We start from the raw sequence: 23,304 nt of genomic DNA, 5'->3' as shown, positions 1-23,304 counted from the left end.
GGCAGCATCTGATTCAAGTTCATAGTTCTCGCACCAATCAACTAAATCTTCGACACAATCATAGCTTAAAGCATTAATATTGTTCAAATCGGCAACTGGTATCGAAGCAACTATTGATCCCGTTATTTTCTTACCTTAGTCTCAACTTCCATTTCGTTTCTTTATTTGTTTTTTAGCTAATGCAGATTCAGAATAGACTCACCAAACTCAGGGATAATAGATTCAAAACAGTTTAAATTATGGTTTTCTTTTGGTGTATCGATTAATTCGATGGTAATTTTTTTTGGAGTACAATTTTCCCAACTCACTTGTATGCACGATTTCTTATCGCTATTGTTATTCATTTTTATTAACAATTCATTTACTTTTCTTTATTTTTTTCCAATCAAATCTTTTTTAACCGTACAATTTTGTTCTGATGAAATACATGATCAGTGGGAATATTCTTTGTGATTTTGGGTATCACGGTATCACCTAGATAAAACGAAGCCAATGAGTACGTAATATATTCGGCAATTTCCCTTGGAGTTTTATTTTGTAACTCAATAATCGGCTGGGCTTGATGTTGTTGTTGAAATTCGTTGGACACCTTGAAGAAAACCAACGCTTTTCTATCCACCTCTTTGAATAGAGAATGAGATTTATCCAATTTAGCTGGATCAAATTTATCTATTTCGTATATTTTTCGTAATTTAACCGCTGTTAAAAACTTTTCTCTAATCCGTTTCTCCAACTGTCTCAAATTTTTTAATGCTTTAAGTTTTTTGTTTGTTCGTTAAGAAATGATTCGTAATTAAAACTTCTTTTCTGATTAGAATTTAATCCCGCAGGTCGATATGATTTCAGATCTAAGATACGTAAGTTTATACGTAGATACGTACATGAAAAGGATTTCAGGATTAGCTAAGCAATAAGCGAAAGAAAGGTTAATCAAATATTTCCCCAACTTGCTCTTGAAGCTGTTTCAGAGAAATATTTGGTAACTTACCAAAATTATTGGTCATCGTCCAAGGGGTTGAAGTACTGACAAAAGAATCGGAAAGAAATAGACTCTCTATTCTTGATAATCACCAATATTCAGACACAATCGAATTAAACTGATTTAAATCAAAAATCTAATTGAACCAGTAGAAAAACATGAGATGAGAAAAGGAGATTTGAACGGGTAATTCTTAATTGAAATTCAGAATTATTTAAACACAATTAAGATACATATCCTGGCAGCTTCGCCAAAATGAAATGAATTTTCATTTACTATTTTTAGTTTTAGCTTTTTAATCCTTTCGTAACAAAGGTTAGAGAGAGAATGATAATTATGTATTAGATACATTGTATATATTAGATACACTTTATGTTCTATTGAGCATCATCATGATCATCATTATCTTCATTATCACGAAAGTGATCAACTTAAACTAATCAACAGACTGTAACCTGGCCATGGTCACAGTCTGGTTAGCAATTATTTTATTACAATCATGAATAATTATGAGTATTTTTAATGATTAAGTACAAGGCGTCTCAATGGGTAGGTTGAAGTTTGCGCGCTAATATCTCGGCAACTAGTCATCAGAGGGCGCTGATTTTTGTGACTATAGAATTGTGTTGATCATAAATTTGATTTTTTGTTAGAAACAAATTTTTTTGTCCAAAATGCCGAAATATGAAGTTTTTCATCGAATTTATTGGGTAGAGCAAATGGTTAAGTGTGACGGAAACGTTGCGGCAGTGCTGAGAAACTATTCTAAAGAGTTTAAAACAGGAAAAGTTCCATTGGAAAAAACTGTGTTAAGGTAATGAAACGTAGTTTCTTAGTTTTTCTTAACATCAAACAAATAGTTAACTAATTATATAATAACCACAATTATTATAAAAGACTTAGACTTAAACTTTAATGTTACTTAAGGGAAGAGGGAAGTGGGACTGACAAAACAATACAATGTATATGATTGTGATACAATATATAACGAAGGTGATCAGTGCATCATGATCACCTTCTAGAATATTCTAATAATCGATATTTCAATACGATATCGTGACAATTAATGATGACCATGATATTCATGGTCATCATTAATGATTAATGATTAATGATTAATGATAATTAATAATCATTAATTTACAAATAATTCATTCAAATAACAAATTCTCTCAAAATTTTCATAAACATTAATCCAAGTTAGAATGAGAAATTGCAATTAGATCTCCATTAACTTGATTATCACACAATTAATTATATTAAAACTAGAACAAGGTATGTAAAATTCCCATGGATCCATCGGCCACGTAATTTAAAAGAACCATCTCCCTTGCCACCAATACCGCAATGAGTTGGATAAGGAGGATGCGACTGTTGACACAACAACCAGTCCACAAGGTACCATCTCCTAGGTTTTAACCAAATTCCTAGTCATCAATAAAACTAATTAATTAAGTCGAGAAGCTAATCTATCGATATTAGCTTCGATTTGATTGATTTTCATCACCAGGCCATCGATTGAGCTTTGATAAACATTATCACTAGCTCGTTGAAGAGTAGCCTCAGCTCTTTGCGCCCTTTGTAAAGGATCATGAACGGAATTAATTTCAAATTGGGCAAAATATTGAGAAATTTCAGGCTTGATTCCTCGGACGATCAACCTTATCAACTTTTCTCTCATCCATCTGAACGTTGACTCTTTTACATAACTTTATTTGTTGCAATATGAATGATAAAATCGATTGATTTCCCTTTTGTTTTCCTTGATATAATTTGTTCTCCAATAATTGTCCATACTCAGCTAACAGCATATTCTTCATGACGTTATAGTCAACAACATTTTTATTTTTAACATAAGATAAGATAAGATAAGATAAGAAATCACGGCCGAAAAGATCTGGTTTTCAGATATGGCATGGTTCACTCTCACTGGTGGACTCAACAAACAAAATTATAGGTTCTGGGGGAAGCAGAAACCAGAAAGTTTCATCACACGACAACTGCACCCTAAGAAAATTCTTGTTTGGTGTGCAGTTTCGCTAGTGGTATATTCGGGCCAGTGTTCATTGACTCTACAATGAACTCTTATAGGTATATCGAGACTTTACTGTTTCCTATTAACTACTACTATTAACTGTTGCCACAGAGGTTTTCATTGACTCAACATCATTCAGAACAGAACCAGTTCGTCTCCACTTCTCCCAGCAGCTTCAATATTGAAAAAAAGGTTGAAATCAAAAATGCACAAAAAAAGCTAAAATTTCCCTTACCTTAACACAGTTTTTTCCAATGGAACTTTTCTGTTTTAAACTCTTTAGAATAGTTTCTCAGCACTGCTTTAACGTTTCCGTCACACTTAACCATTTGCTCGACCCAAGTTAGTTAGAGTTTAATTAAAGTAATAATGAGCAAAATAGTAGCATAAATATTACCTCTTTGGCATCAAAAATGACCTTGAACTAATTTTTTCTTCCTCACTTTTCCTACTATTATACAATTCAATCTCACAACTCTCCAGAAATTAAATCTATTGATTCCAATACAAACAAAGATGTCGTAATCTAATTAATCTATTTATTTTTCAATTCAAGTTTAATATGTACATTTTTTCAATTAACCTGAATTTTTGAATTTTCGATAACCCGAATAGTCAGCTTGAATGGATTTTGAATGTTTTTTTCAATTACAAACGATTCGTTTCCAACAGAGTTGTCCAGAATTTTAAGGTCAGAGCCGTTGGTTTGATTAACTGGATCAACCGTCATATTCTGCTCAGTACTATTAAAATCAAAATAGCTCAATAAACAATAGTTATCGACTGGAGATTGATTGAGGGACATATTTTCATACGTTTGGAGCAATTTTCTCAATATACTCATTTAGAGTCATCTCCACGTCGTCTTGTGGAACAACCACAGGCTCTTTAATCGAAATCGATTGATTTTGTTCCAACTGAACTTTGGTAGATGAATCCATATCAACTATCGGCTCTGAACCAATCAAAGGAGCTTCTGGTATAACTATTGGTGGTGGGTTCACTATCGGCTCAGACTCAGCTTGGGTGATTGGATTATCAACTGGAGTCAGACGAAGTGGAAAAGTTGAACTTTTGGGAAGCACTAATGACTGTTTATTCTCTTCCTTTTGGATTAACAATATTAGACCCTGGAATTGGTTTTTGACTTGAGTTGATAACCCTTCCTCTTGGGGTGTATTTGTCTTTCAGTTGTTGAAGAATCGGTGGACGTTTAAGAGTTACACCTATCACAGCTGGATCCCATGAAAAATCTGCTGAGTCAAAGTCCTTATATTCATCAATTGAGTCACTGGGTGTAATTTGTGTGATTGGTTTATGTCGATCTGATTCTCGCTCTTATCTCAACTGAATAACGCTGTTCACATATCAGGTCAATCAGCAACTTCGATTATTTATGAAATTTATGACCTGTGTCTACGCATTGATGAGAAAGCACCAGAAACATTTATTCTAAATAGCATTAAGGAAGAGTTACTTCCACAAATCAAATATGGAATCACCTTGCAAAACCCACAACCTCTAGAACAACTATTAGAATCCGCAAGATTAGCTGAAAGAGCTATGCTCTCATGCAACAATCTGTTCGTTATGCAAAAGGAAAATTTTAATCCTGCTATTAACGACATGGTAATGAACCTTCAAACGTCTATTGAACGATTATCAGCAAAAATTGAGAACTTATCCACTAATCAAGTTTGTACCTATTGCAAAAGAACAGGTCATACCGAAACGAACGGTCGCGGAACGACCAGAAGTTAGGGAAAAACAGCCTCAAAGCGAAGCGACTTAAGTTAGATGAATTGGTAAAAGGCCTTTCACAAATATCTAACAAAAACTTGAGAGTATCACAATTATCCATAATATAATTTAACTTAATAAAAAATTTAATTAAATCTAAATATAAAAGGTGAATAGGAATTTATTGGTAACATCCTGATGGATGCAATGATTTAACATTATTACTACAGTGTATTTTCTGTAGCTCCTCCTGTGGAGGAAAGTTGTTCCAGACAACTTCAGGGAGGGAAATTACAATAGATTTGGTTTACAAATTATTAGGTAAAAACAAAAGAAAATTTACAAATTATATTAATTGACTGGTAGTTAGTTTGATTGTCCAAAGATCCAATTTGATGATTGTAAATAAGTACCAAGGGTTGAGGTGGAAGTGGAGATGAGGTCCAAATAAGTTTTACTCATTAGGTATGATACGAGGAAAAGGAGAAAATATTAGAATTTCAATCTTTTAAAATGTGAAAACACTTATTTTGATTATAAATGTGAGGTAATTTTAATCAATTTGTTTAATTGTATTTAAAGTATAAAATTTAAAGTATAAAATTTAAAGTATGAGTTAGAGAAAAGAAAGTTGTATCAAATTACCAACAAAACTTACCAAGAGAACAAAAAAGGTTGAAGTTATTACGACGCAACAAGAGTCTCAGTTTTAAGAGTAACAAAAAACAACTGAAGTAACTGTTGAACTATCGTGATTTTGGTACCAACTTGATCCGTGTGACAAGATAAACAATAATAACATGAAATTAAATTTTAAATTCACAGGTAAAATTAATTAAATTAAAGTTTATCAGGAGCGATAAAAATCTTTTTCAAAGAAAGAGGAAACACTATTGATTAATCCTGCCATCTATTGGAATAAATCATATTCATGGAGATTTAAAGATTCGGTCAGAATTCAGGCTTACGTACAGTTTAGATGTTAAATCATCGCACCAAGGTGCATCATTGATGCTGCTTCAATGAAGAAAGTGTTCAAATATGAGAGGTCTGACTGTAGTACTATTGTTGGACAATAGAAATGTAAAAAAAATGTTTTTTATTGCTGCGAGAATTAAATTAATAGATTAAGATTTAAATAATGAGTGAGCGATCAAAATATACAAGAGATTGAAATTGGTTAGAGTTCAAGAGGAGAAGATGAGATTATTAACAAAAAGGTCTTAATTTTTGGCCCAATTGTCGTGTTTGTTTCCTTGTTTCCATGAATCTTTATTATTCCATGAATCTTTGTTATTCCATGAATCGTGATTCTGTCCGTGGTATGGACCATGTTGGTATTGGTTTTGATATTGGTTTCGGTGTTGATTGTAATTGTTGTAATTGTTGTATTGGTTTGGGTATTGGTTTCCATTGTTCCATGAGCCAACATGATGACGACCATCATGATTGTAACCATCATGGTGATTGTAATGGTTTCCCTTGTTTCCTGAGATAATATTAGTGTAACTGTGACCAGAAGGATCAGCACCATTGTAAATGGCATCAGCAGAGTCGATTGAGTCAACAGATGGTTCGTTTGAGTCCAATTTAACTCGGAATCCACTTTTATCGGCAATATAGTTAACAGTTCGGTGACGACCATCGGCAAGTTTAAGTCCATATGAACCGTGGACATTACCCCAACCATCACCAGATTCTTGTCGGTAGTTGGATGATCCCCAAGGATCATTGATATCATAACCAAAATTGTATTTTCCACTCACATCTTGGTTTCGATAAATTTTACTCTGACCTCCGTCACCGTGATTTGTAGCACTAATTGTTGTAGAAATGGCAACAAGAGCAAAGAAAAGAATAGCAACCAATTGGTTCATTTTTCTAATAGAAAAGTTTTAAATGTTTTCGTTTAGTTGTTGTTGTTGTTGTTCTCGTTGTTGGTTTGGACAGTTGAATGATAATTTTTTTCGAAACTTCTTTCGTTTTATATAGTAGATGAAAAGTGAAAATATTAATTTTAGAATATCTAAAATACTAATCGAGTGAGAATAAGGAACGAGTTAGACACAAGTTAAATGGTATTTACCATAAGATGGAGGTTAAAGATCGAGATAAGTTCATCATGATAATTTTCACATAATTTAAACTTAGACAAGCGAACACAACATCAAAATTTTATCGTTCTCATGATAAAATATATTAATATATTTCGCGATTTATTTTATTTTTCTTACTCGCTGTGTGCAATAGAAAATATCTAAAGGAATAATCAAATCTTAAAGTTAAAATGAAAACCGTTTTATTCTGAATAATTTATCTGCTCAATACACCAATCAATCATAACCGAAATTCTCTGTGTAAAATATGGTCTAAATTTCTTCACTTGGAGAATCTGGCAATTAGATGTAATAATTACCAAAGTAATAGTGACATTGAAGAGCTGAACATACATGTAGTCTTGTGAATAAAATCGCTATTCATGTTGAAGTTATTGATTTTTCGAGGATCTGAAAGAATTGAACAAAATTTTTCGTTTTTGAAAAGTCACTTTATAAGTCGTTATCCTTTGTAAATCATATCAAATCATCATTTTATTGCATCGATGAAATGCCAATTATTCTGATCGAAATATATATTCATAATAATTTAGACTTGTTACTATGATATTCCAAGCCTATTAAATCAATCATCTCAATTTAATCTCGATAATTCAACCTAATAAGAATCAGAATAACTAATTCAACAATCGCGCGTTAAATTATTTTGCCTCCAAACGGATAATCCAAACTCAATGTTTGCCTCTTGATTTTTCAAAAATCATTTGTGATCTTCAGAAGATCATATTCTTAATCAGATGATTGGTAATTGTGGTTTCCTTTATTGTGATTTAATAATTTCTCTGATAATTTGTATTATTCAATGGAAAATACAGTGAGTTTTGCTGAATTGAATCTTGATTGTTTGGTTTTAGTCTTTGAATTTGTGAAGACATTGGAAGAGCTGATCAACTACTCTAAAGGTAAGAAAATTTTGTCAATATTTTTCCATTTTGTTTATTGATTTTTTCCCACATTTTTATGTATCTTATTAGTTTGTATCAGGTGGAGATCAGCGATTTTAACTCGAATCGTTAAAGTAAAATACTTGTTGTTTGTCGATAATTATGATGATTCCAATGCTCTTGGTGATGATCCTCTCAAACTTTACTGTTCTACCAATGGACTCAAAGAATTATTCAAACAAAAAGATGTTATTAATAATTTTCCCAACTTGAGGGTGAGAATTTCTAATTTCCATTTACTGTCTTGATCATTTAGATATTAAATTTGCTTCTTGTTCCATTCATTTTCCAGATTCTTGACATCGGTAACTCTAGAACCTCTAAAGTTCCATACAAAACCATCTACAAGAAGCCTTCGATCAAAGGGATCATCAGTAGTGGTGAATATATTCTCAGACATGATTCAATAAACATCGAGATGATTTCTTGTAATGAATTGAAAATCGCATATCTTAATGGAAAACTTGTCAAGACCAATAAGTGCACACAATTGTATGTCAATAGTACTTTGCAATTTGAGTGTATTGAGATATTCCCCAAGCTATTAAGGCTTCATCTTGGAAATGGTTCGTCTCCTGGTTAATTTTTTTCATCGAAATTTTCACTAATAATTGTTTTTCAATTGCTTTTTTCTCACAACAGATAAATACGATCAGAACTTTGATTATTTTTTTGATTACTCGAACGGTTCATGGCCATTGGACAAGTTGAAAATACTTGAGTTATCATTTGTTTTGGATCATGATCATAAGAAATATTTTTCTTTTCCAAGATATCGTGTAATCGATGATTGTCCATTATTGGAAAGCGCTTTTGTCTACACTGGTACTTTAGGCCCGTTTGATCTTATGCAAGATAATATAAAGCGCGTTACTCCAAAACTAAACTCTAATTTGCGCGATTTAGTTATCCAATGTACTGTGAGTATAAGCAAATCGCGACCTTCACATACTACGACATTAGACATAATTTTTATTAATAGTTATCGTGATTTCTTTTCTAGGAAGGTGGTCAAACCTGGTTCTCTCTACGAGAGCTTCTGTTCAGTTTTCCCAAGTTGAAACATCTCGCGATTCGACAAAATGATAATATAACCGATGATATAATGATAGAATTGGTAGAATGTGCACCTGAGGTAATTCTAATGGATTTTCGTGGTTCAAAAGGAATAACCAAACGATCAGCTGATTTTTTAAATGAATATTGTTCTCAATCTGGTCGATCATCAATTACAATTTATTACAATTGCGAAGACAATGAACCGTCAGATTGGCCGAAAATAATTAAAACTCACGACAAAGTTTGTTATGGATTCGATTTCATGAAACATTGTTTCTTCAGAACTTTCCAAAGTCTCCCAAATATGTTAGTGGATTGATCGACAATCAACCAGGTCACATTTAAAAGCATTCAAGTTACACCAATAGACGATTAACTCATTACAATCAACGAGTTGAATTTTAGGAATATAAATTCTAACTACATATTGAATTGAGCTAAACCATTAAATGAGCTTAAGAAATTAACATATTCTACCTTTAGATTGAAACAATAATTATTGGCACTTTTTTGAATAAATTCTTGTAGAATTATATTATCACTAATTGCTGATTATGAATCTTAATTAGTCATCGAATCTAAATTGTTCAATTTATGATTAGCGCCTTAAACTTCACTGTCACCACCAAACGGTAAATATTTAAGCTTTAAACTAATCAGCTGAACTTAAGTTGTTGATTTAATCAAGTTGATTGATCAACCTTTTGATTTGATTGTTTCAGTGATAAACATTTTTGAATGAGTTTAAATTGTCCCTTTAAAGGGAAAATTAGTTATCATGGCGAAACATTTACCAGATAATTGCTTAATGATAATATTCAACTACTCTAATCAACTTGAAGATTTAATCAATTGGGCCAAAGGTAAGTTAGTTTTCCGTTCAATCTTTAATTGTTTCCTTGTTGGTTTTTTCGTGTAACAATTTGCTAATTATCATTTTCTGTTTTCTAATTTTACTCTAGTTTGTACTCGTTGGAAAGATTTAATTTTATATCGACTCAGTCAAGTGAAGTATTTGTTATGTAAGTTGATTTGTATTCTTGTAGAGACACAATTTAACTAATTGTCAATTACTAACTATTTGATTGCTATCATTTACTAATAACAGTTTCAAGTTTCAATATTCCGATAAGTGTTGATTCAATGAGACTTTATTATTCTGGAAGCTTAGTTTCACCCGGACAAGGATATCTAACAGAATTGCTTCCTAATCTAAGAGTAAGTTGATTAAGAAAACTTTCAATTGATTTGTTAACCATTTGGACTTTTTGTCTTTCGCAGATTCTTGAATTGGGACCTCTTTGTCTTTCGAGTTACAAAGATCTGTTCAAACTCTTGGACCATGAATCGATTAAAGTGGCCTTTGGTTCACCCGTTAACTTTGCCGCTGACACTTGTCCAGCTAATCGTGGAGTCGCTTCCCTTGCGTTTCAAAAGCGGCTAATTTCAAGTTGTGTCGCTCTAAAGCAACTTTACATTAAGAATAATTTTCCAAGTTTTTACATAAACTCAGATTTGGAATTATTATTGAGATTGAATCTTGACAGTGGTGAGAATTAGTAATTAACTATCGTACTGATTCACATGTATATCTGTATTATTAATAAGGATTTTTTTCTTGGTATCAGTTGCATTAGCATATCTTTCCATGGAGCCGACGCCATTGCAATTACCTCGACTCAAAATTCTGGAATTGGACTTTTCGAGGGCGATGCCGCGTGACCATTCAGGATATACTTTTATGGACCAATGTTCATCACTAGAAAGTGCTTTTATCAAATCTGCAACTAAAACTTGTTCTGTTAATGAGACTAAAATCAATCTTCATCTACACGATTTAGTTATTCAAAACTCTGCGGTGAGTTGAGCGATTTATGAATAAGCCATTTGGAAATGTACTGATTCGTATTTCTTTTTATTTTGAATTTTTCTTCAGGAATATACTCATGACTGGAATTGTATACGAGGAATATTATGCAAATTTCCTAACTTGAGACATCTCGCAATCAGAGAAAACGATGAAATTGCTGATATTAACATTGAAGAATTGGTGGACATGTTACCAGCGATAAAATTGATCGATTTTCGTGGTTCAAAAGGAATAACCAAACAATCAGCTGATTTTTTAAATGAATATTGTTCTCAATCTGGTCGATCGTCAATTACAATTTATTATAATTGCAAAGATGATGAACCGTCAGATTGGCCGAAAATAATTAAAACTCACGACAAAGTTTGTTATGGATTCGATTTCATGAAACATTGTTTCTTCAGATATTTCGATAATCTTCCAATAATATTAGACCCAAAAGAAAATCCTGATTTATGAAGATTCGCCAATCTATTCTAATATATTTAGTTAAAAGGGTTAAAAGGGTTAAACTGTTTGCTAATTTTTAAAGTAATTTATGAGTTGAAAACTCGATTTAAACTAAACTTTTTCTCGAGAAGCTGAAAGCTCAGTTTATACAAATTCTTATATTTTTCCAATTGTTTTTAGCGATTTTGATTAGCGCGGTCAACTTATTTTCGTCGTTTTGAAAAATTGTCTCTTTCTCATCTAAAAGTTTTTTTCTTAAAACTTAAATTATTTTCTTAACATTTTGTGACCAACTGACATTAAACCAATTTCCACACCAATTGTTTACAGTGATTCTCAACTATGTCAAAAGAATTAAATTTTGATTGTTTGTTGAACATTTTTCAATATACGAATCGATTTGAAGATCTAGTCGTGTATTCTAAAGGTAAGAAAAGTTTTCTAATTTCTTATTTTCTCTACGCTCATTATTTTCACGATGACCTGTTTTCTATTCAATTACGATTTTCTTTTCGTTTCTTAAATTCATCCAACCAGTTTGCTCTAAATGGAGAATCGCAGCTTTTTATCGATTATCTCAAATAAAGTATTTGTCCTTAGAACCCATCGAACGCCCCAATGAGTAAGTTGAAACATCGCTTTTCATTTTCCAACCTTTGACCACATGGTGACCACTCGCTAATTCCCAGTTAAGTTTGTCTTTCTCACACTAATTAACCTCTTAATCTCATTAATCACTATTGGCGATTATCATTTTACATTTTGTTATCATTATTTAAGTGGTTGGTGGTCAACTAAATCTATGTTTAATTAGCAAAGTTATGATCATTTTTGTTTTCTCTTTCAGAGATTGTTTGATTTCTAAATATTTTCCACCTCCACAATATATGGTTTACTCGAACCCAGCTAATGATAATCCGACTCACCTTTTTCATGATGGACTATTGAATTATCCAAGTCGTAGATATCTGAAGGAATTGAGAAACCTCCGTGTAAGTCAACCTATTAAAGTTGATTAGATGATTAATTTAACTATTGCATACTTATATTGTATCCATGTGATTTGCTAGATTGTTGATATTGGTGCGAAAAATTCGTTCTCTGGAAATTTATCTGAATTTCTCATGAAGAATAGAGAAATCAAAGGATTAATTGGAACTCCTGATTATAATACAGGTAAATTTCTCGACAAAATCGAGATAATCGCCTGTTACACTTTAAATTGGGTCAACAAACCGATGAATTTGAAACAACTTCACATCGAAATCGGAATTAGTTCAGATTTTTCCATTTTCCAAGACTTATTGAGGCTCCATAGCAGTAAGTGTCTTTATCGGATATCTTGTAAACACTCTAACTGATTAATCTTTAATTTCTATTATCAGATGAATCATTTTACAATTGCCTTCGACCATTGACCAATTTGAAAATACTCGAGATAGGAACTTCCATCCAATGTGGTTACGCTATAATAGATTCGTGCCCAAATTTAGAAAGTGCTTACATATTTTTTCGTGCGAAAATGATCAATGCATTGAACAAGACAAACCTCAACCTGAGAAATTTGGTTATTCAAAATACTGTGAGTCAAGTTGAATATTATCGATTATCTGAGATAATCACTAATTCTGTCTTTTATCCCTCTAGGGGCTCGGTCAGGAATGGAATTCTCTACGAGCAATATTGAGTAGATTTCCTAACTTAAGGAATCTCGCTATCAGAGGAAACGATACCCTAAACGATCACCATGTAAGAAAATTGTTGGATATGTTACCACATGTAAAGCTATTGGATTTTCGTGGATCGCGAAAAGTTACGAAAAAATCGGCTTCATATCTGGTCGACTTTAATAAACGAAACAAACGATCCATTAAATTTTATTATAGTTCTAAGAAAGCTGAATCATTAACTTGGCCTAAAATAATTAAGAGTCATGAGAAAATTTGTTATGGATTCGATTTCATGGAAAATTGTTTCTTCAGAACTTTTCAAAGTCTTCCGCTGATTTTAGAGCCCAAGATAAGTTCTCATCATCGTTAAGTTCGAACTTTGCTCAAACTTTGCATACTCGAATAAAAAACACGAATTTCTCTTAGCAACAAACTTAAGCTCACGGATTTACCTTCGAGAGTAATTTATCTCAGCAGTTGAGAACAATATGGTTATAGTTTATTTGCAAGCTACTTCAACAGAATTTTTAATCTATTAATAATACTAAACTGTATATTCAATTCAAATAAAATATTCATATTCATACTAACCCAACCAAATAATATGATCTATTCCTAATAAATATTGAGCTGAAATGAAATTGGTCTGTTTTTATCTTGAACTTAAAAACTGTTCAGTTTATGAAAGTTTATAATGGCTTTGACCTAATTGTTGATTTGAATGAACTTTAACAACAGAAAGTTGTCTAGAGTGAATAAGTTTGACAGTTGATTTAATATTGATCAAATTTCTTAGCTGTTATACATTCATTATGTTGTCATTCGAATTACTTTCTTGATGGCGATATTGCTGCTTTTCATGATAAAGTCTTTCCAAAACATAGAATTCATCAATTTAGACTCAGGCTGAGTAAATTTTGAGTGTTTTAAGATTAACAGAATTTATTTCAAGCTGACGAGATAATTCACTTGATCGAAACTAGTCCAAAAATGAGTAATAACACCATGAGCAACACTGAAAAGTTTTCGATGGCAAACTAATAGTACTATTGTTTGACAATAGAAATGTAAAAATGAATGTTTTTTATTGCTACGAGAATTAAATTAATAATTAAGATTTAAATAATAAGTGAGCGATCAAAATATACAAGAGATTGAAATTGGTTAGAGTTTAGGAGGAGAAAGTGAGATTATTAACAAAAAGGTCTTAATTTTTGGCCCAATTGTCGTGTTTGTTTTGTTGTTTCCATGAATCTTTATTATTCCAAGAATCTTTGTTATTCCATGAATCGTGATTCTGTCCGTGGTATGGACCATGTTGGTATTGGTTTTGATATTGGTTTCGGTGTTGGTTGTAATTGTTGTATTGGTTTGGGTATTGGTTTCCATTGTTCCATGAGCCAACATGATGACGACCATCATGATTGTAACCATCATGGTGATTGTAATGGTTTCCCTTGTTTCCTGAGATAATATTAGTGTAACTGTGACCAGAAGGATCAGCACCATTGTAAATGGCATCAGCAGAGTCGATTGAGTCAACAGATGGTTCGTTTGAGTCCAATTTAACTCGGAATCCACTTTTATCGGCAATATAGTTAACAGTTCGGTGACGACCATCGGCAAGTTTAAGTCCATATGAACCGTGGACATTACCCCAACCATCACCAGATTCTTGTCGGTAGTTGGATGATCCCCAAGGATCATTGATATCATAACCAAAATTGTATTTTCCACTCACATCTTGGTTTCGATAAATTTTACTCTGACCTCCGTCACCGTGATTTGTAGCACTAATTGTTGTAGAAATGGCAACAAGAGCAAAGAAAAGAATAGCAACCAATTGATACATTTTTCTAACAGAAAAGTTTTAAATGTTTTCGTTTAGTTGTTGTTGTTGTTGTTCTCGTTGTTAGTTTGGACAGTTGAATGATAATTTTTTTCGAAACTTCTTTCGTTTTATATAGTAGATGAAAAGTGAAAATATTAATTTTAGAATATCTGAAATACTAAGCGAGTGAGAATAAGGAACGAGTTAGACACAAGTTAAATGGCATTTACCATAAGATGGAGGTTAAAGATCGAGATAAGTTCATCATGATAATTTTCACATAATTTAAACTTAAAGTTAAAATGAGAAACCGTTTTATTCTGAATAATTTATCTGCTCAATACACCAATCAATCATAACCGAAATTCTCTGTGTAAAATATGGTCAAAATTTCTTAACTTGGAGAATCTGGCAATTAGAAGTAATAATTACCAAAGAGATAGTAACATTGAAGAGTTGAACATACATGTAGTCTTGTGAATAAAATCGCTATTCAAGTTGAAGTTATTGATTTATTGCATCGATGAAATGCCAATTATTCTGATCGCAATATATATCCATAATAATTTAGACTTGTTACGATGATATTCCAAGCCTATTAAATCAATCATCTCAATTTAATCTCGATAGTTCAACTTTATAAGAATCAGAATAACTAATTCAACAATCGCGCGTTAAATTATTTTGCCTCCAAACGGATAATCCAAACTCAATGTTTGCCTCTTGATTTTTCAAAAATCATTTGTGATCTTCAGAAGATCATATTCTTAATCAGATGATTGGTAATTGTGGTTTCCTTTATTGTGATTTAATAATTTCTCTGATAATTTGTATTATTCAATGGAAAATACAGTGAGTTTTGCTGAATTGAATCTTGATTGTTTGGTTTTAGTCTTTGAATTTGTGAAGACATTGGAAGAGCTGATCAACTACTCTAAAGGTAAGAAAATTTTGTCAATATTTTTCCATTTTGTTTATTGAAATGATTTTTTTCCGCATTTTTATGTATCTTATTAGTTTGTATCAGGTGGAGATCAGCGATTTTAACTCGAATCGTTAAAGTAAAATACTTGTTGTTTGTCGATAATTATGATGATTCCAATGCTCTTGGTGATGATCCTCTCAAACTTTACTGTTCTACCAATGGACTCAAAGAATTATTCAAACAAAAAGATGTTATTAATAATTTTCCCAACTTGAGGGTGAGAGTTGCTAATTTCCATTTACTGTTTACCCTTAACTTGGACAATCTACCAATTAGATGTAATTACCAAAGAGATAGTAACATTGAAGAGTTTATTCATCAAGATATTCCGAGCTTTTAGATCAATCATCTCAATTTCGATAATTCAATTTAATAAGAATCAGAATACTTGTAACAAATAACCAAGGTTCAATTCTGCTGATACTGTATTAACAACAGTCTCGGAGTAATTGCAATGTGAAAATTATCATGATGATCTTATCTCGATCTTTAACCTCCATCTTATGGTAAATACCATTTAACTCGTTCCTTATTCTCACTCGATTAGTATTTTAGATATTCTAAAATTAATATTTTCACTTTTCGTCTACTATATAAAACGAAAGAAGTTTCGAAAAAAATTATCATTCAACTGTCCAAACTAACAACGAGAACAACAACAACAACAACTAAACGAAAACATTTAAAACTTTTCTGTTAGAAAAATGTATCAATTCGTTGCTATTCTTTTCTTTGCTCTTGTTGCTCTTTCTACAACAATTAGTGCTACAAATCACGGTGACGGAGGTCAGAGTAAAATTTATCGAAACCAAGATGTGAGTGGAAAATACAATTTTGGTTATGATATCAATGATCCTTGGGGATCATCCAACTACCGACAAGAATCTGGTGATGGTTGGGGTAATGTCCACGGTTCATATGGACTTAAACTTGCCGATGGTCGTCACCGAACTGTTAACTATATTGCCGATAAAAGTGGATTCCGAGTTAAATTGGACTCAAACGAACCATCTGTTGACTCAATCGACTCTGCTGATGCCATTTACAATGGTGCTGATCCTTCTGGTCACAGTTACACTAATATTATCTCAGGAAACAAGGGAAACCATTACAATCACCATGATGGTTACAATCATGATGGTCGTCATCATGTTGGCTCATGGAACAATGGAAACCAATACCCAAACCAATACCCAAACCAATACAACAATTACAACCAACACCGAAACCAATATCAAAACCAATACCAACATGGTCCATACCACGGACAGAATCACGATTTATGGAATGATAAAGATTCATGGAAACAAGGAAACAAACACGACAATTGGGCCAAAAATTAAGACCTTTTTGTAAATAATCTCATCTTCTCCTCTTAAACCCTAACCAGTTCCAATCTCTTGTATATTTTGATCGCTCACTTATTATTTAAATCTTAATTTATTAATTTAATTCTCGTAGCAATAAAAAACATCCATTTTTACATTTCTATTGTTCTATTGTTGTAAATAATTACCTGTAAACCAATTTTCTATTATTTTCTTTCATTCATAAAAGTTTGGGTCCAAATACCCATACTTTTCATTTTTAACCAATTTGCTATTATTTTCTTCCATACTTTTAATAGTATCTAAAAGTACTAAGAGTTTTAAAGTGTCAATTTTACCGATTTCTATTATTTTCTCCATTCATAAAAGTTTGGGTACTAATACCCATATTTTTAAATTTTAACCGATTTCTATTATTTTCTCCGATTCGGAAAAGTTTGAGTACAATACCCATACTTTAGTAACAAGCGTAAAAGTTACAGAAAAAATCAATTTATATATTCAAAGCAATGGTGATAAATAAACAAGAAGTTACAATTAGTTTTTTTTCGGTCGACCCTTCTTTCCTGATAAATTTCCCTTATGAGCATCAGGAATAAGAAAAAATTTACCTGGGCCAATACAGTTTGGGACACATTTCGCTTTTTGGCAATCATGTCCTGGTGCTCCTGCAATTCGACATCGTCGTTCGTGTTTATATTGGTTGCTGCGAGAAGTGTTCGGACGCTTACACCAACGACAGCGATAATCGTAAACGGACACCGCAAGATGCTCGAGGTTTTCGCAATCAACCAATTCCTTGTAGTTTTCCGGCAAACCATGGGGTATGTCACCATCCCAACGAACATTTTTTGGATGATTCAATGTCGGCTGGTACTCAACAACAAGTCGAAAGTCTTCAGGTCGTCGCCTGGGGTCAATATATCCAGATCCTAAAATGCCCTTTATATCATATGCATACATATCAGTTGATCTAGTTGTAGCCATTTTAAATTGAACAAAAGAATAGGAAAATTGTTGACTTTTAACAAAAGAAAAGAGTTAACTCAAATACAATGCGGAGCATTAATGGCAGTGGACTGGAAAATGTCACCTTTAAATATCATCCCTATGTCTTAATCCTGTAAAACTGACCAATAGTATTACTTTGTGAGTTAAAAACCAAAACTAACCCTTCGAGAACTCACCCTTGGGATATGAAAAAATATATAAAAAATGAATGTTTTTTATTGCTACGAGAATTAAATTAATAAATTAAGATTTAAATAATAAGTGAGCGATCAAAATATACAAGAGATTGAAATTGGTTAGAGTTTAGGAGGAGAAAGTGAGATTATTAACAAAAAGGTCTTAATTTTTGGCCCAATTGTCGTGTTTGTTTTGTTGTTTCCATGAATCTTTATTATTCCAAGAATCTTTGTTATTCCATGAATCGTGATTCTGTCCGTGGTATGGACCATGTTGGTATTGGTTTTGATATTGGTTTCGGTGTTGGTTGTAATTGTTGTATTGGTTTGGGTATTGTTTTCCATTGTTCCATGAGCCAACATGATGACGACCATCATGATTGTAATGGTTTCCCTTGTTTCCTGAGATAATATTAGTGTAACTGTGACCAGAAGGATCAGCACCATTGTAAATGGCATCAGCAGAGTCGATTGAGTCAACAGATGGTTCGTTTGAGTCCAATTTAACTCGGAATCCACTTTTATCGGCAATATAGTTAACAGTTCGGTGACGACCATCGGCAAGTTTAAGTCCATATGAACCGTGGACATTACCCCAACCATCACCAGATTCTTGTCGATAGTTGGATGATCCCCAAGGATCATTGATATCATAACCAAAATTGTATTTTCCACTCACATCTTGGTTTCGATAAATTTTACTTTGACCTCCGTCACCGTGATTTGTAGCACTAATTGTTGTAGAAATGGCAACAAGAGCAAAGAAAATGATAGCAACCAATTGATTCATTGTTGTAATAGAAAAGTTTTAAATGTTTTCGTTTAGTTGTTGTTGTTGTTGTTTTCGTTATTGGTTTGGACAGTTGAATGATAATTTCTCGAAAATCCTTTCGTTTTATATAGTAGACGAAAAGCTCGATAACTATTATTGGTAATTTTAAAGTTTCTCTTTGGTGAAAAAACTTGTACAAGTTTAAAGCATTAAAATCATGTTACGAGTCTTGTGACAATTATCATGATGAACTTTTCGCGATCTTTTACCACGATCTTATCTTAACTGCAGTTAATTTTGTGTCAGACGCGTTACTAATTTCCCTCGATTAGTATTTGAGATATTCTAAAATTAATATTTTCACTTTTCGTCTACTATATAAAATGAAAGGATTTTCGAGAAATTATCATTCAACTGTCCAAACCAATAACGAAAACAACAACAACAACAACTAAACGAAAACATTTAAAACTTTTCTATTACAACAATGAATCAATTGGTTGCTATCATTTTCTTTGCTCTTGTTGCTCTTTCTACAACAATTAGTGCTACAAATCACGGTGACGGAGGTCAAAGTAAAATTTATCGAAACCAAGATGTGAGTGGAAAATACAATTTTGGTTATGATATCAATGATCCTTGGGGATCATCCAACTACCGACAAGAATCTGGTGATGGTTGGGGTAATGTCCACGGTTCATATGGACTTAAACTTGCCGATGGTCGTCACCGAACTGTTAACTATATTGCCGATAAAAGTGGATTCCGAGTTAAATTGGACTCAAACGAACCATCTGTTGACTCAATCGACTCTGCTGATGCCATTTACAATGGTGCTGATCCTTCTGGTCACAGTTACACTAATATTATCTCAGGAAACAAGGGAAACCATTACAATCACCATGATGGTTACAATCATGATGGTCGTCATCATGTTGGCTCATGGAACAATGGAAACCAATACCCAAACCAATACAACAATTACAACCAACACCGAAACCAATATCAAAACCAATACCAACATGGTCCATACCACGGACAGAATCACGATTCATGGAATAACAAAGATTCATGGAAACAACAAAACAAACACGACAATTGGGCCAAAAATTAAGACCTTTTTGTTAATAATCTCACTTTCTCCTCCTAAACTCTAACCAATTTCAATCTCTTGTATATTTTGATCGCTCACTTATTATTTAAATCTTAATTTATTAATTTAATTCTCGTAGCAATAAAAAACATTCATTTTTACATTTCTATTGTCAAACAATAGTACTATTAGTTTGCCATCGAAAACTTTTCAGTGTTGCTCATGTTATTCAAATTCAAGAGTGCTTCAATTTCTGAATATCAGAATAAAATTAGTCAAGTTTACGTCAATCAGTTGATCATTGATGAAATTTGTCAACTATTTGACTAATTACATGAAGCTTCAATAAGTTGAGGTAAAGTAAAACTATAAATTCCCTTGACTTAATTGCAATAAACTGACAATTGATTTTAATCAAGATGATCAATGTTACGTTTAATTGAATAAATGAGCCTTTTGACAGAAATCAGCTTTATAACGATTACAATTTAATTAATTGGTTATTATATTTAATTGAATCAATGGTTTAGTTGATTGTGTTCAAGGTGATCAAAAGAAAAATAATATTAACTCAACGAAAACAATTGTTTCAAATGGTTAAGATTGATGATCACTTTTAATTATTTTGTTTGCTCACTGATTCTAATAATCAGATCAAAATTGTTCACCATGTAATTGTATTGTTCACATTGATCATAATCTTTATTGTGTTAATTGTTACAAAAACTATTACCCAGTGACATAAAATTTTGTTAATCTATCGAAAATCAGATCAATCAAAGATGAATTGTGTTTCTAGTTATCTTTTAATCATCTCAGCTTTAATTGTTGTTTTTTTGGTTAAATCATCAGAAGCCATCGAATCAAATCAAACAGCCGAAACCAATGTTACATTACCAATAATTAGATCGAGATGTTTCTTTGGATTTATCCCAGGATTCGGTGGATCAGCATCATCTATGAATGGAACTCGATTAGTATCAACTGGTGGATTATTTTCACCGATATTTAATTTCTGGAGTCGAATGAGAGATCAAATGTTCGGTACAATTACCGCAGTTCCATCATCTAATCCAGTTAGTACACTTTTCTCCAGGGGTTAACAATCAATCGACACCAATACAATCAAATCTTAAACCCAATCTTCAAATGTATTTTGCTTAAACATTCAAATAAACAAAAGTTCAATTGATCTAATCATTTCCTTGCCCTTGAAATCATTCACTTAATTGTTGAAGTTTATTCATTAATTGTTTTTTCCATGATCAATGATTAACTTGATAGAAAATTTAAAAGGGTGAATATTTACAGAGAGATTCATAGAGAGGAAAAGTTTTGAAAACGCTCACCTTTTGGTATTACATTTAGTAATGGAGAACCGAATCAATTTTGATTGTTAGAATTTCCGATCTTAATAAACAAAGAGTTAAAGTTTATAATTAAAACTATTACTAAATGTCACCTACAATAGAAAATAAATTCAACCTTTTTTTGTGGTAATTTAGTTGCTCCAGTTTGCTAATAAGAATACGATTTTTTTATTACAGTTTTTCGTTTTGAATAATAATATTATATTAATTGATTTAGTTTAATAATCACAGAATTGAGCATCTTTAGTTGCTTTATTAACCATTTCTCTGAACTTCCTTACAGTTGTATAGAATCCGGGAGTTCTTGGGTCCCCACATTCATCGAAAGCACCTGAGACGATGCCCACGGCGTAATATCGTCCATCCTTTTTGTACATCAAAGCCCCACCCGAATCTCCTCTACATGCATCACCTCCGGTGCTTTTATCCACACAACACATGTGAGTCTCATGAACTTTTGGTATATCATATCGATCAGGATCTTTCTTAATGTCTGGATTGTTCCTCATGAAATAATCTTTAACCATCTCATTACACTGAGGATCTAATTTGGTAAATTATCATCACCATGAAAAAAAAAGAAAACAATGAATCATTTATGCAATCATTGGAAAAGATGACACACAATCAACTGATTGCCTTGATCGAGTTTGTTTCTACTATTAATAGTTAATTGTCACAGCAAATTCAACACGACCATATACTCACTTGGTATGTATTCAACATTAACATGCATCAGAAGCTCTGACGTATCCTTATTAGGTCCTAATCGTCCGAAACCAGCAACAATTAACCTTTTATAAGGTTCGTCATCTGATCTTGGTAAACAAATCGGACGAATTTTTTTGGTGAAATTAACTGGTTGAGACAGTTCAAGAATGGCGATATCATTGGACAAATCGTATTGCTTATAATTTGATGGATAATAAAACTTGTCCACTCTATGAACTGTGGTCAGTTTACTTAAATCGTTGACCCCAAGGTAAACCTCTGTTGCCTCAATGGATCTCACCTTCGTTTGACTCTCCATGATACAATGAGCTGCGGTCATCACATGCTTCGAGGTGATCAAGAAGCCACCACACATCCCGTATCGGGTGCCACCTTTTTTATCAAAAAATCTGCGAGCAATTAAAGAGGACAAATGATTAATAATTGTGACTCTAAATCAGTACAATTAACAATCTACCTTAGATGTGCCATCCATGGGTATTCATCGTTGTAAGCAACAGTCCCACCGAAAATTTTGGTTGAAACTGATTCACTTCCAAGTCCACAATCTATTGGAATCAATTTGATAAATTTAATCAATCAAAATTAATCGACGACAACAATTAGGAAACAAATACTTACCACATTTACCTTTGGCCAAGACTAATACTGGAAAAGTGATTAAGATGAAAAAAATATCATTCAAATTGTTGGAAATCATAATTAATAGTTAATAAAGTTGAATGTTGATTAAAAATTTGTAACAATTATAATTGCAATAAATATGTTGACTTAGTGTTAATCCTAATCCTTGGAGGGAAACTAATCACTTTCTAACAATTAACACTTTGGATTAACATTTCGATGGACATTAATTTTGCTACGAAACAGTTAATGATTAACTTGTTAGTTGCGAGGTTTTCAGTTGATTAAAATGATTAACTAAAATGCTGAGAATGAAATGTTAATCAACAATTAAGAACATAATTCTTTCGCAATTTAAATTTGACCAATTAACCTGTTTAAAATTCAAAGGTTTAATTGAATGATTGCCCAAATTGTAATTAACTCATTTGTTATGTTAAATCAACAATTTAGGAAGCTGATTGTTTGTGATTTACCTTTAATCCAGCTCTTAGTTAATCATGACAATTAACCATTCA

General features: G+C 32.3%; 8 protein-coding genes across 9 annotated transcripts; 4 read left to right on the top strand and 4 right to left on the bottom strand.

The window, feature by feature from the left end:
* Positions 1–5,897: 5,897 nt before the first annotated feature.
* Positions 5,898–6,853, bottom strand: LOC128393975 (cuticle protein 14-like). Its single transcript, XM_053354210.1, has one exon. It carries the CDS (start codon positions 6,629–6,631, stop codon positions 5,978–5,980), a length of 654 nt encoding a protein of 217 aa, XP_053210185.1. The 5' UTR covers positions 6,632–6,853; the 3' UTR covers positions 5,898–5,977.
* A 709-nt stretch (positions 6,854–7,562) lies between these two features.
* Positions 7,563–11,514, top strand: LOC128393965 (uncharacterized). 2 transcript variants are annotated; one of them, XM_053354201.1, is made up of 11 exons: positions 7,563–7,773; positions 7,846–8,030; positions 8,108–8,381; positions 8,458–8,735; positions 8,819–9,506; positions 9,597–9,737; positions 9,837–9,896; positions 9,983–10,092; positions 10,156–10,423; positions 10,503–10,732; positions 10,811–11,514. In XM_053354201.1, exons 6-11 carry the CDS (start codon positions 9,653–9,655, stop codon positions 11,201–11,203), a joined length of 1,146 nt encoding a protein of 381 aa, XP_053210176.1. In that variant the 5' UTR covers positions 7,563–7,773; positions 7,846–8,030; positions 8,108–8,381; positions 8,458–8,735; positions 8,819–9,506; positions 9,597–9,652; the 3' UTR covers positions 11,204–11,514. The 2 variants fall into 2 exon arrangements, with proteins under 2 accessions (XP_053210176.1, XP_053210174.1); XM_053354199.1 differs by lacking the exons at positions 9,597–9,737; positions 9,837–9,896; positions 9,983–10,092; ... (1 more) ...; positions 10,503–10,732; positions 10,811–11,514 and having other exon boundaries at positions 7,565–7,773; positions 8,819–9,419.
* On the top strand, positions 11,480–13,487 carry LOC128393966 (uncharacterized). The gene is made up of 6 exons (XM_053354202.1): positions 11,480–11,621; positions 11,732–11,816; positions 12,042–12,186; positions 12,265–12,514; positions 12,580–12,776; positions 12,842–13,487. Exons 1-6 carry the CDS (start codon positions 11,537–11,539, stop codon positions 13,232–13,234), a joined length of 1,155 nt encoding a protein of 384 aa, XP_053210177.1. The 5' UTR covers positions 11,480–11,536; the 3' UTR covers positions 13,235–13,487.
* A 539-nt stretch (positions 13,488–14,026) lies between these two features.
* On the bottom strand, positions 14,027–14,792 carry LOC128393976 (cuticle protein 14-like). The gene has a single exon (XM_053354212.1). The coding sequence runs from the start codon at positions 14,714–14,716 to the stop codon at positions 14,072–14,074; it is 645 nt and encodes a 214-aa protein (XP_053210187.1). The 5' UTR covers positions 14,717–14,792; the 3' UTR covers positions 14,027–14,071.
* A 1,147-nt stretch (positions 14,793–15,939) lies between these two features.
* On the top strand, positions 15,940–17,165 carry LOC128393977 (cuticle protein 14-like). The gene is made up of 2 exons (XM_053354213.1): positions 15,940–16,186; positions 16,444–17,165. Exons 1-2 carry the CDS (start codon positions 16,149–16,151, stop codon positions 17,021–17,023), a joined length of 618 nt encoding a protein of 205 aa, XP_053210188.1. The 5' UTR covers positions 15,940–16,148; the 3' UTR covers positions 17,024–17,165.
* Positions 17,166–18,217: 1,052 nt separating this feature from the next.
* On the bottom strand, positions 18,218–19,070 carry LOC128393979 (cuticle protein 14-like). The gene has a single exon (XM_053354215.1). It carries the CDS (start codon positions 18,983–18,985, stop codon positions 18,359–18,361), a length of 627 nt encoding a protein of 208 aa, XP_053210190.1. The 5' UTR covers positions 18,986–19,070; the 3' UTR covers positions 18,218–18,358.
* Positions 19,071–19,379: 309 nt separating this feature from the next.
* On the top strand, positions 19,380–21,257 carry LOC128393978 (cuticle protein 14-like). The gene has a single exon (XM_053354214.1). It carries the CDS (start codon positions 19,455–19,457, stop codon positions 20,079–20,081), a length of 627 nt encoding a protein of 208 aa, XP_053210189.1. The 5' UTR covers positions 19,380–19,454; the 3' UTR covers positions 20,082–21,257.
* Positions 21,258–21,577: 320 nt separating this feature from the next.
* LOC128393969 (clotting factor G beta subunit-like) lies at positions 21,578–23,292 on the bottom strand. Its single transcript, XM_053354205.1, has 4 exons — positions 22,784–23,292; positions 22,620–22,710; positions 22,139–22,551; positions 21,578–21,974 (listed from the first exon to the last, which is right to left on the bottom strand). Exons 1-4 carry the CDS (start codon positions 22,860–22,862, stop codon positions 21,649–21,651), a joined length of 909 nt encoding a protein of 302 aa, XP_053210180.1. The 5' UTR covers positions 22,863–23,292; the 3' UTR covers positions 21,578–21,648.
* Positions 23,293–23,304: the final 12 nt, after the last annotated feature.

This window comes from Panonychus citri, unplaced genomic scaffold (genome assembly GCF_014898815.1).
Source record: "Panonychus citri isolate SS breed McGregor unplaced genomic scaffold, ASM1489881v1 Contig00139, whole genome shotgun sequence".
Classification (NCBI taxonomy): domain Eukaryota; kingdom Metazoa; phylum Arthropoda; class Arachnida; order Trombidiformes; family Tetranychidae; genus Panonychus; species Panonychus citri.
This window is presented reverse-complemented; position numbering and strand designations above follow the sequence as displayed.

Bases quoted from the DNA above. Each gene is read 5' to 3' on its own strand.
- LOC128393976 (XM_053354212.1), bottom strand. From the start codon at position 14,716: ATGTATCAATTGGTTGCTATTCTTTTCTTTGCTCTTGTTGCCATTTCT.
- LOC128393979 (XM_053354215.1), bottom strand. From the start codon at position 18,985: ATGAATCAATTGGTTGCTATCATTTTCTTTGCTCTTGTTGCCATTTCT.
- LOC128393975 (XM_053354210.1), bottom strand. From the start codon at position 6,631: ATGAACCAATTGGTTGCTATTCTTTTCTTTGCTCTTGTTGCCATTTCT.
- LOC128393969 (XM_053354205.1), bottom strand. From the start codon at position 22,862: ATGATTTCCAACAATTTGAATGATATTTTTTTCATCTTAATCACTTTT. The intron at 22,711-22,783 runs GTAAGTATTTGT...TGATTCCAATAG, and splicing joins CTTGGCCAAAGGTAAATGTG to ATTGTGGACTTGGAAGTGAA. The intron at 21,975-22,138 runs GTGAGTATATGG...TTACCAAATTAG, and splicing joins TAATGTTGAATACATACCAA to ATCCTCAGTGTAATGAGATG.
- LOC128393965 (XM_053354199.1), top strand. From the start codon at position 7,674: ATGGAAAATACAGTGAGTTTTGCTGAATTGAATCTTGATTGTTTGGTT. The intron at 7,774-7,845 runs GTAAGAAAATTT...GTATCTTATTAG, and splicing joins GCTGATCAACTACTCTAAAG to TTTGTATCAGGTGGAGATCA. The intron at 8,382-8,457 runs GTTCGTCTCCTG...TTCTCACAACAG, and splicing joins AAGGCTTCATCTTGGAAATG to ATAAATACGATCAGAACTTT.
- LOC128393966 (XM_053354202.1), top strand. From the start codon at position 11,537: ATGTCAAAAGAATTAAATTTTGATTGTTTGTTGAACATTTTTCAATAT. The intron at 11,622-11,731 runs GTAAGAAAAGTT...TCATCCAACCAG, and splicing joins TCTAGTCGTGTATTCTAAAG to TTTGCTCTAAATGGAGAATC. The intron at 11,817-12,041 runs GTAAGTTGAAAC...TTTCTCTTTCAG, and splicing joins CCCATCGAACGCCCCAATGA to AGATTGTTTGATTTCTAAAT.
- LOC128393978 (XM_053354214.1), top strand. From the start codon at position 19,455: ATGAATCAATTGGTTGCTATCATTTTCTTTGCTCTTGTTGCTCTTTCT.
- LOC128393977 (XM_053354213.1), top strand. From the start codon at position 16,149: ATGATGATCTTATCTCGATCTTTAACCTCCATCTTATG. The intron at 16,187-16,443 runs GTAAATACCATT...TACAACAATTAG, and splicing joins TCTTTAACCTCCATCTTATG to TGCTACAAATCACGGTGACG.